This window comes from Anser anser, assembly GCF_964211835.1.
Source record: "Anser anser genome assembly, chromosome: 2".
In the NCBI taxonomy this organism is placed as follows: domain Eukaryota; kingdom Metazoa; phylum Chordata; class Aves; order Anseriformes; family Anatidae; genus Anser; species Anser anser.
In genome coordinates, this window is record NC_139721.1 from 108,094,499 (window position 1) to 108,108,107 (window position 13,609).

At 43.4% G+C, this 13,609-nt stretch overlaps 2 protein-coding genes across 17 annotated transcripts in view; both read left to right on the top strand.

The window, feature by feature from the left end:
* The first annotated feature begins 2,712 nt into the window (after positions 1 to 2,712).
* LOC310894407 (uncharacterized protein C6orf52) lies at positions 2,713 to 8,870 on the top strand. Its single transcript, XM_083824469.1, has 4 exons — positions 2,713 to 4,135; positions 5,215 to 5,410; positions 5,931 to 5,976; positions 6,795 to 8,870. Exons 2-4 carry the CDS (start codon positions 5,351 to 5,353, stop codon positions 6,929 to 6,931), a joined length of 243 nt encoding a protein of 80 aa, XP_083680595.1. The 5' UTR covers positions 2,713 to 4,135; positions 5,215 to 5,350; the 3' UTR covers positions 6,932 to 8,870.
* Positions 8,871 to 10,324: 1,454 nt separating this feature from the next.
* The window catches only part of LOC310894376 (nuclear pore complex protein Nup153-like), a 174,376-nt gene continuing 171,091 nt past the window's right edge, over positions 10,325 to 13,609 (top strand). For 15 of the 16 annotated variants that reach the window (XM_083824387.1, XM_083824378.1, XM_083824391.1 and 12 more), the window contains exon 1: positions 10,325 to 12,184. In XM_083824387.1, coding sequence (XP_083680513.1) covers positions 11,945 to 12,184 — 240 coding nt within the window. In that variant the 5' untranslated portion in view covers positions 10,325 to 11,944. The remainder of the gene's footprint in view (positions 12,185 to 13,609) is intronic. The other variant, XM_083824385.1, reaches the window with a different exon arrangement.

A 13,609-nucleotide genomic window follows, 5' to 3' on the forward strand; every position in this document is an offset into this window, starting at 1 on the left:
AGCTTCAGAAGCAGCTCTGGCTTTCATGTGGCCATCAGCAGGAACAGCAGAGGTGTTTGGGTATGCCAACATTCCAGAAGTCTTTTCAGACATGAATACAGATCCCTTTTGTAAGGCATACAAAGGCATTTTTCTGGTACTTAAAAAAGCCTAGCTCAAAACCAGAAAGATATCCTAATCCAAGAGCAAATGGGGAAAAAATAACCCAAACCAGAAGTGGAATAGGGAATAACTCTAACAAAAGTACTATGGCAAGAAAATGAAGTATGCCTGGAAAAACTGTGACATCAAAGCTTATCTTGCAGCCAATCAGTCAGTCAGTACAAAAGTGCATTAGATCGCACTGGAAGACACCAGGTCAAACTCCCACAATACTGAGGAGGAGAACTGGTCTAAACTTGTCAAATACTTGACAACAGCCTGCTTAGCACTGTAACTGCATAGAGGAAGACAGATCCCTAAGGCATATGCTCAGACTTTTCTCTAATCCGAACTGTCAATCCATTAGAATTCTGAAAAAAGTCTTACATCAAAATAGATCTTCATTCAGACAACTATCGCTTGCCGATAACAGCCCATATTCCTCTTTCTGTTAACACCTGTGAGCTTCAAGGGGGCAAAGACAGTTGTCAGCCTTCAAGCAAGTCTAATCTACAATTGGACTCAGGTTTAAAATATATACACACACACACACACACATAGATATATAGCATTGGTGGGCCAGAGATTTACTGAGTATTCCAACTCAACTGTCCAAAGGGACTCTTGCCAGCAGATCAGTGTGGTGCTCCTGCTCCAGAACATGGCACCCAACAGAGACCAGCATCACAAAAAACACTACCACCACTACCTACTCTACAAACAAAAGGTAGGGCACTGCAATAAACTTTGTGAACGAAATCAAAAGCAGTATGAGTTTGCTGTATCTCCTTCCTAAATGGAGAAGTAGAAAGGAGTTCTAACAGAGACAATTTAGAACAGTTTGAAAAAAACATAATTAAAACCCAGCACCTGATTGCACCTGTACCAGAACCTTAAAGCCAGTCGCTTCCACCCCTAAAAAGGTGGTTGTTGTGAAGTCCAACTTTTAGATGCCAAAACAAAGTGTTGAGTTCTTTCTGCAAGCCAAAGAATGCCCATGGTCACATAAGAATTGCTTGGCAGATGAGCATAGAGTCAACAAAATTCCCTGCTACTGTTCTTTGAAAAGAGCAATCCCCTAAAAACCGAGTGCAAAGTCCCTTAACTCAAGCATTATTACCCAAAACACCATTTGCCCAGAAGGAAAAGCCATCAATATTATCTGGAGGATAACTCATTTGACCTAAACCAAGAAAGCAGTGTAACACAAAGCAGTCTCCTCAAGAAGAAATTCAATTAATTCTGCTGGATTTTTTTTATTTTAGAGATGAGTTAGCATTTGGCCTCAAATGATTCTAAAGAACACATGGTCTTCATGTGAACTCAAAGCAGACAATTAACTTCATCATGAAAGGAGTATTAAAAAAAAGAATAATAAATCATAAACCTTCCTCCATGTTTTTGCTTAAAAAATAAAGAAAAAAACACATCAATAAACATCCTCCTGAACTGTAACTCACTTCCCCTACTTCACCTTCTAAAGAATGCTTCAGAAAGAATCATCCCATTAGGACAGAGCTTTCAAACTGCAAGCAATTAAATAGCTAAAACTAATAGCTTTTCCCCTAGGGAACATTAGGAGGGACAAATTATTTTGTTATAAGTAAACTGAGTTATAAACCATGAAATATCTGTCAAAGCAAAATTTGTAACGCTACAGATTTAGTTAAACTACAAAATGAGCCATATTTCCTGTAGAAGGAAAAAATAAGGCCTTCAATAGCAAAGATCCTTTCTGTGGATACAGCATTATAATGTGCCTCGTTTCCCATCTTCATATCCTACTCAGAAGATAAACTTGGGATAAAAAGTGGTGTATCAGTAGTTTTATTCTTGCTCATCTTCCTTCCTTTCATAAAAACAACAATTTTCTCAAAGTTATATTGATCTTCAAACACAATCCAGACTTTGCAGCTGCCTCAAAATACAAAATTTTCATTGGATTTCCCATTCCTTTTACTGAGAACTGTCACCACCTTTCAGGTGCAGACCGTACTGAAAAAGGAGATTTCTTTCTTCCTTCAAGTAAGTTTTAAATTAATAGATGTCATACCTTTCAGATGGTTCTGCTCGCTGTTCTGCAGGCAAAGTCTTCTCTCTCATCCCCTGCAAGTTAAGTTTAGTTCAAGGGTTAGCTGAATATGTACAGAATACACAAAGTACCAACAACCACTTAATGTGGTTTTTTGTGGTTTTTATTTATTTATATTTAATTTCATAGCACTGAATACACCTCACCTACTTAACGTTGTTCCCTAATACAGCATTGTGGGTACAGTTCAGTTAAATTTTGAGGCTAAAGTAAGCATCACTGCTTCACTCAGCATTGAGGACAAACTGATAGAACACTAAATCAAATTTGTCAAATCCTCTAACAAAGAAAGTAATTATTTTAAACAAAATGACAAAAATTGTGTGTGTGGGGGGGAGAGTTTTCATCAAAACTTGTGTTTACCAACCCTGTAAAAGGGACATATTTTTCTGTTTTCTATCATTTATCAACAAACAAGAAAAAAAAAAAACTCTACCCCCACAAAAAACTAAGCAGTTGCTGCTACAAAGTTGCTGCAAAGCTTTTTGCTTCTGGCCCAAGTTTTTTAATTTGGTGAAAGCCTTTTCTGTGCACGTGCACATGCCAGAGAGGTTGCTTAAGTAATAGAAGCTATAGTAGCTGCTATCTTCTGTTTTTTGTAGAAGACAGAAACTGAATTCGTTAGCTTTGTAACTGTTATGCATACTAGAATTGGTTTTCTCCCTTTTGAAAATAGTAGAGGGTATGCCTATGTCAGATTTGGTGAGCAAGGTGATCAGATGAGGGCACTGCAAGACTGCCAGAACGCACCAGGTCTGGGGGGAAAAGGAATCCGGCTGAGCATAGGAATTTCTAAAAGGTAACCAAGGAGTTGTGCATTGATACAGTTATTCTAAATAATCAGATTCTTGTAGCTCTGCCTTTGGAAAGTCTGTGGCCCTTGCTGTAGTGGCTGTACACAGGATGCAGTCTACAAAACCAGAAATGCAGAAGTCCTATGTTTTGACTCCCTGGATTCATCAACCTGCTTCAGGATGGCTGGGGGAATCCAACTGTTAAGTCTAGCCAGACAGCGCAACTTGGGCTTAGCTGCCATTGTAACCAGCCTTGTTTCTCAACAGTAGCAAAGCTGAATGCATTGGTAAATATTTTCAGGTTTGGGCCTGCATAAGGTAGAAGGGACAACAAGTGGTTTTATATGCTAGGGAGTTCTTGTTCTTAGAGCTTTCCCTCTAGTTTGAGAGAAGCACATAACTAGTTTTACAGTGGGTTGACAGGAAAGAAGTGGGGGGAAAAATGGGAACGCAGGGAGAAAGCCAAAGGCGGTATTACTAGAACAGGTTTAGAATGCTATTCTTTGCTTTTCATGAGCTTAGGGCAATGGGGAGTTTAAAGCTTAGCACTTCCTGAGAGGGTTTCTTACTCTACCGGCTCAGTTCTATCACTTATTTAAGGCAATTCAGGTCTCTGAACGGTTAAAGAATTGACACCAAATTTGATGAACTTTGATCCAGGATACTGACAAAACAGGACTTCATATAAACAATTTCAGTATGTTCATGAGGTTAGCTTGTGTGTTCTGTTAAATAGTAAAAAATGACACTTCTGTTTCTGTTTACCTAGCATAATTCTGCAAATGTTGCCTCCTTCTGCTTTAGAATGGAAATGCTCTTCTCCAAGAGAGCACTGTCCAAACTTCTTTGCCAAAATTTTTTGATTAAATTAATATCGTTTTATTTTGAAAACAAGAATAAGCCACAAACATGTTTTCTTGCTTCGGCTATCCAGAAGAATGTCAACAGTATTTTCAGATTTTCCTTCCCTACACAACTGTATGTAGGAAGAGTGCAGTTGGAAGCAGAAGACCTAAGATGATGTATCTTCTGTTTGTTTACTACAGTAACAAGACAATGGATTACCTCTTTATTAGAACTTGTGTAGCTTTGCAGTATTGAAACAAATGTAGGTATTAAAATACACATCAGTAATACGTTTCTGAATGGCTGAGTACCGTGCTCTCTTAGCATTGAAATACCCAGCCATTGGATTAGTTTGTCCCTCATGTTTGCTTAGTTTGGAAGCTATTTCAGAATGCCTTCAGCTTGTATTCTTCCCCAAAAGCATAGAACTCACTTCTCTGCATCCCCAATTCAAGTCAGAGAAACTGGGCATTGCAAACACAGGAGGTCTGCCTGTACAGAATCAGTGAAGACAAGTCTAAACAGCGGATTTTTTTGAATATGCAGCTGGGTTATCTGAATGTTCTTTATGCAGTGTACATCAGTTTTAGTACAGATAGCACTTGTCTTGGTTCTTGTCATTAGTCTGAAGCTGCCCCTGAGAAAATCTTGAAAGGGAAAGTAGTGAAAGCTAATCAGCTGGCCCTTTCTTCTTAAGAACTAGTGTATTTTGTAATTCTCCCACTAATAATAAGGCGTCATGCTGAAGAATCGCGATTGTGTTGTTAAGCAAGACTGACTTCACCTGAGCGGTATAGTTGGCAGCTGTTGAATGTTTAATGGACTTTAAACAAACAAAAAAACTGAGCAGGTGGAGGTAGACATGGCAAACTGACAGGCAGCGTCAGATGCTTCTTTGAAATGGATAATCTGACTCCATTCCCTTCTTTCTGGAAATAAGATCTAGTAATTAACCAAACAAAAGATAGAAGGGTTAAGACTGCATCTTTAAAGCAGCTGTGCTTGATAAATGTCTCTGGTCTTAAATCAATCTTTAGCAAAGCACAGAGACTTAGCAGCAGCTTGCTTATGCCAACGTAAAAATACTTGATGTGTACAGGTAACCATGTCAAGGCTCTGGAGTTAATCCATGAGAACAATTCCTTCTGGTATTGGCAAAGGTGAGGATGCTTGCTTCTATAGAAATGAGGTTTTGAGCTGTGACTTAAGCTGTCACTTAGGTGACTGTTTAGGAAAGCTTCCTTTTAAGCTTTGAAGTCTGTAAGCTGACAAATTGTTTAAGTTCAGAACTGGGTTTACAGTCTCTTGTTCTCTGACTGTATGCAACTTCTCATGTTTCAGACTGAAAGCAGAATTGCAGCGGTACCAGTCATACAACCATAATGATTATTGCCAAGATTACCAGAACTACTACTCGCAGAGGAGTTACGATGCTTACGCTGACTACAACTACAGCTCCTATGCTCCCTGTGACAGCATGCAAGCTGTTGGAGACTGCTCTTTAGGAGATTCTTTAATGGCTCCAGCTGTTTTTGAGGTAAAGATACTGCACGCTTGCTGTAAAGAAAATATTTCACAGATAATATGTTGTACAGATTTGTGTGAATCAGCAAAAAGAATCCGAAGTTGAAAACATGCTTTCTGCTTAGTGTGAAGTTAAAAGAGCAGATTCCATTCAGAGGTGTTTGTATTTAAGTGCTTAAATAGTAAATCCATAGAATTAGTGATTTATACACCATTATTTGTTCACGCATACCAAAGAATGGTTTTGACAGCATAATTGCTTCTTCTGTTCCTGTTCTTCTGATTTGCTTTGCTTAAAGCAAATTAAACAGTTGTTGTAAGTGGTCTTATCGTGGTCAATGTATTAGTTGTGACCTCCGGAGGTCCCTTCCAACCTGTACTGTAATATTGGCTTTCTTCTAAAAATAAATAGATAAAATGCCATCTATCCTTGTAGTTGTAGGAAGAAGGAATGGATTGAGACTGCAGCACTTTGAATCTGTGATGCTTTCTGAAATGAGTTATGATTAAACTTAGCCTTTTCTGTCTTTCAGGAATCTTCAGTTATGACTGCAATCGGTGATGACCTAATTACTGACGGTAATAAGGGTTCTATCATTGTCACTTGAGTTTAGCCATCCTTGTGCCTTTTAACAATACAAGCCAACCTCTACTGGATGAAGAACATCTTGAAAATTCAGCTGAGGTCAAACCTCTGTGGGGTTGATCTGCAATCAGCTGGGGTTTTAAAGCTGATACAGCATACACTGACCGCATCAAGTAAAACGGGACACTGTCAATGCTTCGCAGCAGGTTTCTTGTACCTGTGCCTTCATTCCCATTTGAAAATGGTCTAAGACAGAATTTTGTTCTTTGTATTGGTTCCGCTAAACAGATTTTATATTAGAAACTCAGTAATATGCAAAAGCTTTGTTCTCCACCCTGAGGTAAAAGCTTATGTTGCAGATTCCAAAAGGAGGATTCAGCTTGCACTTACAAATACGGTACAAAACATATTTGTGTCCTGGAAGGTTTGCAAAGTTCCTCACGTGGAGGCATTTTGTGTTAGTGTTTAGAAACTATCCTATGTAACGTGTATTGCCGTAGAAGTGAATTAAATGACTCTTGGGAGGGTTTCATGGCTGATTATCCTTAAACGTTATCTTTACTATCTTAAACATTGTCTTTGTCTTTATCTTGAAAGACAATTCTAGTCCCAGCCTTCTAATATACAAATTCCCAAAAGTTGGAGCTGTGAGGCTCAAAATTTTAGAGGACTAAATACCTCACTAAAATTAGTAGATCTAATAGCTTATTACACTTAGCTTAAAATACATTTTATTAGCCATTTCACATGAAGTTTTTTTGTGCGCATGCCTCAGATTTGATACTTGGACTTACCAGGCTTTTATTTTCAGATCCACAGCTCTACTTGGATGTTGATGAAATGAACAGACAATTCACGGAGACAAGCGAAGAACTCTACGATTCACTCATGAATTGTCACTGGCAACCTCTGGATACGGTCACTTCTGAAATCCCCTCTGCTATTTAAGTGTCTTCTAGAGCATGACCGTTAGGACCAAAGTATTAAAACTACATTTCTTCTACATTATTCTAGCTCATAAGTTTTAAAGCACAATGATAGGTTGGGTTTTTTTTGCTATGCTTTTGACAGTTTCTGTAATCTTTTTGTTCATCACTCTCTTCTTGGAGCATCATGAAGTCATGTAAATATTCGAGAAATGTAAAGAGGTAAATGGGGTCTAAAGATAGACTTGCCTGTGTAAATAAAAAATTTGTTTCTGCAAACCTGCCAGCAAGGGATTTTACTTGTACCTGTGTGCAGCACGTTCTCTTCCGGCTTATGGAATTTAACAAGGTAGTAAGGGTATTTCATCTGTCTTTATTTTTATATGGGCATTAGGACACAAGCAAAATCTAGCTTTCCCTTGTTTTCCTGGTTCCTTAGGTAAGCGACAAGCCAAGCCTTTCATGTGCTTGCTTAGACTGGAAGTATGTATGGGAGACACTCACAGGCCTTGCTATGGAAACACCTGTGCCCACTTTTTCCTGCAGGCTGCTGGCTCTAACTGTACTACTGATACATGCTAGGTCAGCTAAAATCGGCTTATAAATAGGGTATGTTAAGCATATGGAAGTGTAGACTTCAACTGCCATAGCTACAAACATCCCGTGGAATGAGGATGGTGTCTGCTGGCACTCTCTGCATCAGCATTCAGTTTTCCCTTGCCCTTCTTACTGTTAGACTTCTCAGCTGACGCTTTACAGCGAAGAAATTGCTACAACATAATCCGTGTTCTTAAACCTAAAAAAAAAAAATCTTGGAGAAAACAACTTGCTGGTTTTCCCTCCTTGCTGGCAAGGAGAAAAATAGTCCACCAGGAACAACAAAAAAATCCTAGTAACAGCTCCTTAAGTTATACCCTCTGCTACCCTCTCTGATTGCTCTGGTCTTCCTTCATTCACGGTAATGAAGTTTTAAAGCTCTGGTAGAAGGATGACAGTACTCAAGTCAAAGGAGATGAGAGCAATGAGGAAAGCTTTGCTTTAAGCTAGAGCAGTCTTGCGAGTTGCTGCCTTTATGCTGTTCTTATCTTGAAGGGTACAGAGTCTTTTCCAGTCATAGGGACTCCATAACCCTATGAATATGGAGAAATAGTTGCTAATTAACAGTGTGTATAATAAGTAAGTGAGGCTGGAAACAAAAGAATATTCCTCCAAGAAAAAAAAGGAAGCAGAAATTACTGTACTTAATAGCTGGGGAAGCTGTTAAAGCTAGTTGACACAGTTCTGGTACTGCCGTGTGTGTTTTGGGGGCAACATAAACCATAATTGCTGTGATGGCAGGTAAGAATCCAATTCTTTTTTATGGCTTAGTGTAGTTAGTGAAAGCAGTGGTCCTAAGCTGCATGCTGTTCTTAAATGTAATGCAAATTCTCTTTTGTGACTCCTCAGTACTTCCAGGTTACTTGTAGCTGATCACCAGCAACTGCTTCTGTTAGCTATTAGCTGTTGGGTTTTTGCTAGGAATACTTTCAGTCCTGAATTGAAATGATGACATCCTGAAACAGAAGAGGCTCTTGGAGTATTGTAGGAAGCACATTCTTCCTGGTTCTAGTGCAGGTGTACACGTAGGAGGAGACAGAAGGCGAAGAACCTCACATAGGTGGAGGGGGTGAGGTGGCATCACAGTTAGAGCTGTTGCAGTTAACTCTTCCCAAAGCATGAAAGCAACGTGGCTGGGAACAGGGATTTGTTGGGTTGCTTCTTTGTGTGAGCCAGGGAGTCTTTTGAGGGGCAGATTAATAAGAATATGACACAAGGTAGAGGTGGAATAGATGAAGCAAAGAATCTGGGTGGGAAAAGGGTTGCTTGTACGTGTCTATGGAATTGTTTCAGGGGACTGAGCTGGGGCAAATTCAAGATAATAGATGCAGCCTCCTTGAATTTGGATGGCAATGCTGAAGCTTCAAAACCTTACAAGGTTTGATGCCACTTCAATTGTAGTGCATAGCTGTGGTACTTGAGCTCAGAAGTGCAAACTGCACAGGATTTTTTTATCTATTTTCTTCAATGTGAGCAGCAAAACATCTTCCAGGAATGTGCCTGGGTGCTACACTGCTTTGACACGGCTTGCTTTGCATCACCAAACACAGTAGTTAGGTTGCATCGAGTACTTTGTGGAAACATTCATTGTGTTGTCACCCAGAAATGGGATGCTACAGATATGTGTTGGCCCGGCAGTATCAGTGCGGTTTTTTGGCCTTTGAGAGGTTGGTCCATAACATGTGACCTGTGTAACGAGAGGCCCACATAGATTGGTGACTTCATTAAGTCTGATACTGTGGTGGTGTGTGACCCAAGGCCCTGAACGTCAGAAAATCAGGCTGTGGCCACCTATTTTATGCAGACTTTGCCTATTAACAAGGTCTCTACACTGTACGTTAGAGACGTGCGCCTCCTTTTCCGGACTAGATAGTGAAAATACCAGTTTTGTAGTTCAGTGAATGAGATTGGTTGGGCTGTTTGTTCTCCAGAGCTGAAAAATGTTGGGAGTGTATTCTCTTGGAGTCCACAGAAATGAAAATGATGAGAGGAAGAGAACGTTGGTTGCAGCCCGTGTGCTGCTGTTATAAAGTAGTTCTCTGATGTCTTTTTCCCTCTGCTGAGACTTATCAGCCTATCGTCCTTTCCTGTTAGGAGCGCATACCTGGCTTGGGATGGTGTGCGGCAGTGCAGATTCTTTACCGTAAGAGCACAGTGAATGCCAGACTTCTTCCTGTACTGCCGTGTTAACCATGAGTCACAAATTCAGGAAGCAGTGATTGCATCGGAATTGCTACAATGCTTTGTGGAGTCTTTTTACTGGGTAAACTTCACAGCTGCAGTTACAACTTCCAGCCTGTGTTAGCTGAACACATCGTACTGGTGCCCGCCATCAGTTTGACAAAGATGGGATTGCAGTAGGAACTTGCTTTCTTCCTTCTTTTTAATTAAACAAGTCTTTGAAGCAACTTTTCCAATACCGCCATACTTCACTTCTTCCAGTTATTTTCTGTTTTACTTAGCTGAAATGTTTTTTTTTCTTCCAAGCTTGAGGAAGTTTTCTACAAGAATGTCCCGTAATGATTTCATAAACTCTTTTCGTTGTACCTAGCTGCAACAGAGAGTGCTTTTATTCAAAAACCTGCTGGTTTTCTTTTCCAAGAAGTAGTGGGGTTTTTCCTCTCTCTTCACTGATGGGAAAGGCTGTAGGACAGTAGCTTGAGGGGCTACTAATGCTGTCATCAGTGAGCCGGGAAAAGGCAGGAGTCCGAAACGGGTAAAAAGTACTTAAAAGGATACCAAAAGAGTAAATGGTACTTAAGCCGTGGATGTTTCTTTTTGCAGGGATGCTCCGGACCAACCGCTTCTTTCTAGCGCTACCTCAAAGTAACTTGCAGACAGAACTCACAGGGAAGGTTGATCAAATGGTGATGATCGCTGTCATTCTGCTGGACACGCAGATACTTGCCTTTCGTTTTGGCTCATTTTTAATACCAATTAACTTCAGTGCCTCGCGTTAATAGACACCGTTTGACTGCATCGGCAAATGTTTCTGAGTCGTGAGTGTCATTAAAGGCCTGTCACCCTATGGAAATCCTTCTAAATAAGAAAAATGGAATTCAAATAAATAAATAAAGCAGTGTTTGAACTTATGAGCAAACCTAGCGTAGCTGCCTTTGACGCTGATCTGGAGGAGAAAAATCACGTTATCACACTACTATGGTTGCCTTAATAGGTTTGGTGTACATGAGGGAGGGAAGCATTATGTGATGTTTGCCTAGCTATTACATGGCCAATGCAGGAGGGGTTTTAGTCAGTTCCCTGAGCACGGATTGTTGCAGAAGTCGGTGATTTCACTGCCCAATGTCTGTTATTAAGGGCACGATTCACGTCCCGTTATCGTTTTTATTATTTATTTATGTGTTTATTTTCTGGGGCGGCGATCTGTCACGATGCCCATCGTTCCCCTGCCGTGGGGTAGAATTTAGCGTGACGACTGCTTCCCGGACCAACGGGGCCACGAATCCGGCCTAAAACACTGCTTGTGCGTTGGTTGTCGGCGTGGGGGCTGTTGGTTGTCGGTGCGGGGGTATCGGTTGTCGGTGCGGGGGTATCGGTTGTCGGTGCGGGGGTATCGGTTGTCGGTGCGGGGCTTTTCTGACGAGCACTGTGGGCTCGGGGCGCCGTCCCACGCCCGGCGCGGTGCTGCGGCACACCAGCGGTCGGCGCCACGGCGCGGGGAGGCTCTGGAGGTGACTCCTAGCCCCGTGCTTACGGTGGCCGGGCCGGGGTTCATTATGGCGGCCGGGTCCTGAGGGCGGGAGCGGGAGGGCGGCGGGACCGGGACGGGACCGGGGCGGGGCGAGGAACGGGAGCGGCAGCGGGAGGGGGGGGCGCGCGTTCCCGTGAGGGGAGGGGGCGCGCGAGGGAGGGAGGGGGAGGGTGTGAGAAACACTCCGTAGCCAAGAACTTGGGCTCAGGCGAGGAGCTCAGCGAAGCAGGAATTTATTCGCGATCGCAGTGGCGGGCGTCCCACGAGCAGGAGCGCCCCTGCTGGTTCCAAAACCCAGTTTATATACTTTTTGATGACGGGACCCTCCCCTGTTTCCCCACTGAGGGGGTGATCCAGGCTCACAATCTGTCTGATGCTTCCCAGACAATGCATGGCCTTCAGTTGCCGGCCTGTTAAATTTCGAATTTCTTTTGACTTTTTTACTGGTTGAAGCGGTAATGTTTCTTCACTTACCTGACTTGACTCAACACCGTGATTTTCCCCGAATTGTTCTACGGAGTCTGGTTGTCTGCATTTTACAAGGTCGCCTGCTAAGCGTTCTTATCGCTGCAAGCACACCTCAATACCCCATTCCTTACCTTTAAACAACGTAACTCTGCAAAAACAACATTTTTATTCCCACGAGGGGCAGGGCAGGCCCCGCGGCGCGTGGCGGCGGGGGGCGGGGGGGCCCCGTGACGGCACCGAACGCGGGGGGGGGGCGGTATGGCCTCGGGCGGCGCGACCGGTAGCGGCGCGACCGGCAGCGGCATGGCCGGCGGTGGCAGGGCCGGTGGCGGCGGGGCGCCGGGCGGCAGCCCAGGAGCCCGATCAGGAGGAGGAGGAGCAGGAGGAGGAGGAGGAGGAGGAGGAGGAGGAGGAGGAGGAGGAGCGGCCGGCGGCAAGGTGAAGAGGCGGCGCCACCGTTTGGGCGCCGCGAAGCCCCCCTGTGCCAGGAGCAAGCGGGTGAGGAGCGGCCCCCCCACAGCGGGCCCTTCCCCCTCAGCCCACCAGTTACCCCCTTACTTACCCCCTTACCTTACCCGCCCCTTTATCCCCTTAGTTACCCCCTACCCACCTCCTTACCCCCTTAGTTACCCCCTCGACCGCTTAGTTACCCCCTTAGTTACCCCCTCAACGGCTTAGTTACCCCCTTAGTTACCCCCTCAGCCCCTTCCTAACCCCCTCAGTTATCCCCTCAGCCCCTTACTTACCCCCTTACCCCTCTACCCAGCCCATTACCCCCCTCCTCCCCCTCCCCTTCACCCCCAGCCCGCTGCCCTCAGGACCCCCAGTGCCACCCCCAGGGCTTTCCCCGCTCCCTGCACCCCTCCTCAGCCCATCATCAATTCTCTGAACGTTACCTGCCAGGCTTTGCTTCTCGTTTGTGCTGTAGGGTACAGCAGGTTGACGGTGAAAGCGGTCCGTCAATTCGGGGTGTGAAAATCCCCGTGCTGGAGGGGGGACGCGCCGAGATCCCTCCCAGCAGCTCTTTGCTAAGAAATGTCAGGACGCCCAGAGAGATGCTCTGGAGATGCCCTCTGCACATGTTTGTTCAGCCAAAACCTCTCCGCTATGAAATGAGCAACGTAGCTGAGGGGATTGATTATCATATGCAAAACCAAGGGAGCGCTACGCATGGATAGCTGCTCAATTAGGTTTTTATCACTTGCAGAAATGCCAAGTCCCTTATACCATATATTGACAATCAATCTTGTCCATCTAAAGCTGGCCTGGAAGGGCAATGCAAACATTCCCCACGCTTACAGAGCAACCGTTGAAACCTCTGGCTTGAACAGTGCATTAATGTTGAAAGTGCCATAGCTTGCGTGTGCCGACACCGTGTAGCTAACTGATAAACCTTACACGTGGATTAAAAATAATCAGTGGAGATGGTTTTCTAACTTTTCCATTGTCTGTTATCTCTGCGTGTTTTCCAGTAGGTTTATTTAAAGAGTGTGCCAGAGCAAACACGTGCGTGGGGATATCTGGGGGATTCTGCACAGAGAATGGCTGCTGCACATCCAGCGCAGATCAAATTAACAGTAACTTATCGGGGAAGAATTTTAATGATTTGATAAATAGACAAACTGATAGGTGTTACATGTGTGCATTTATTATAGCAGTTAGCTTTGTAACCAGACGAATCGTGCAAATGTTCATAACGTAAAAGGACGAGCTTTGAGCAGATAGCTTGCTTAGAGCATTTGTCAATTAATTTCAGTTTATTTTCAATATCATGTCCACTCTGCAGAAGGTTCTGTGGCTTAATGTTAATTGTCTCTCAGTGATGCAGTTGGGGAGGCACGAAAGCGACCGATGCGATTTTGTGAGGTTATACCTCTGGTTCTGATCCCTACCCCGCTGTTTTTCTCATCCTTCCCCCTACAA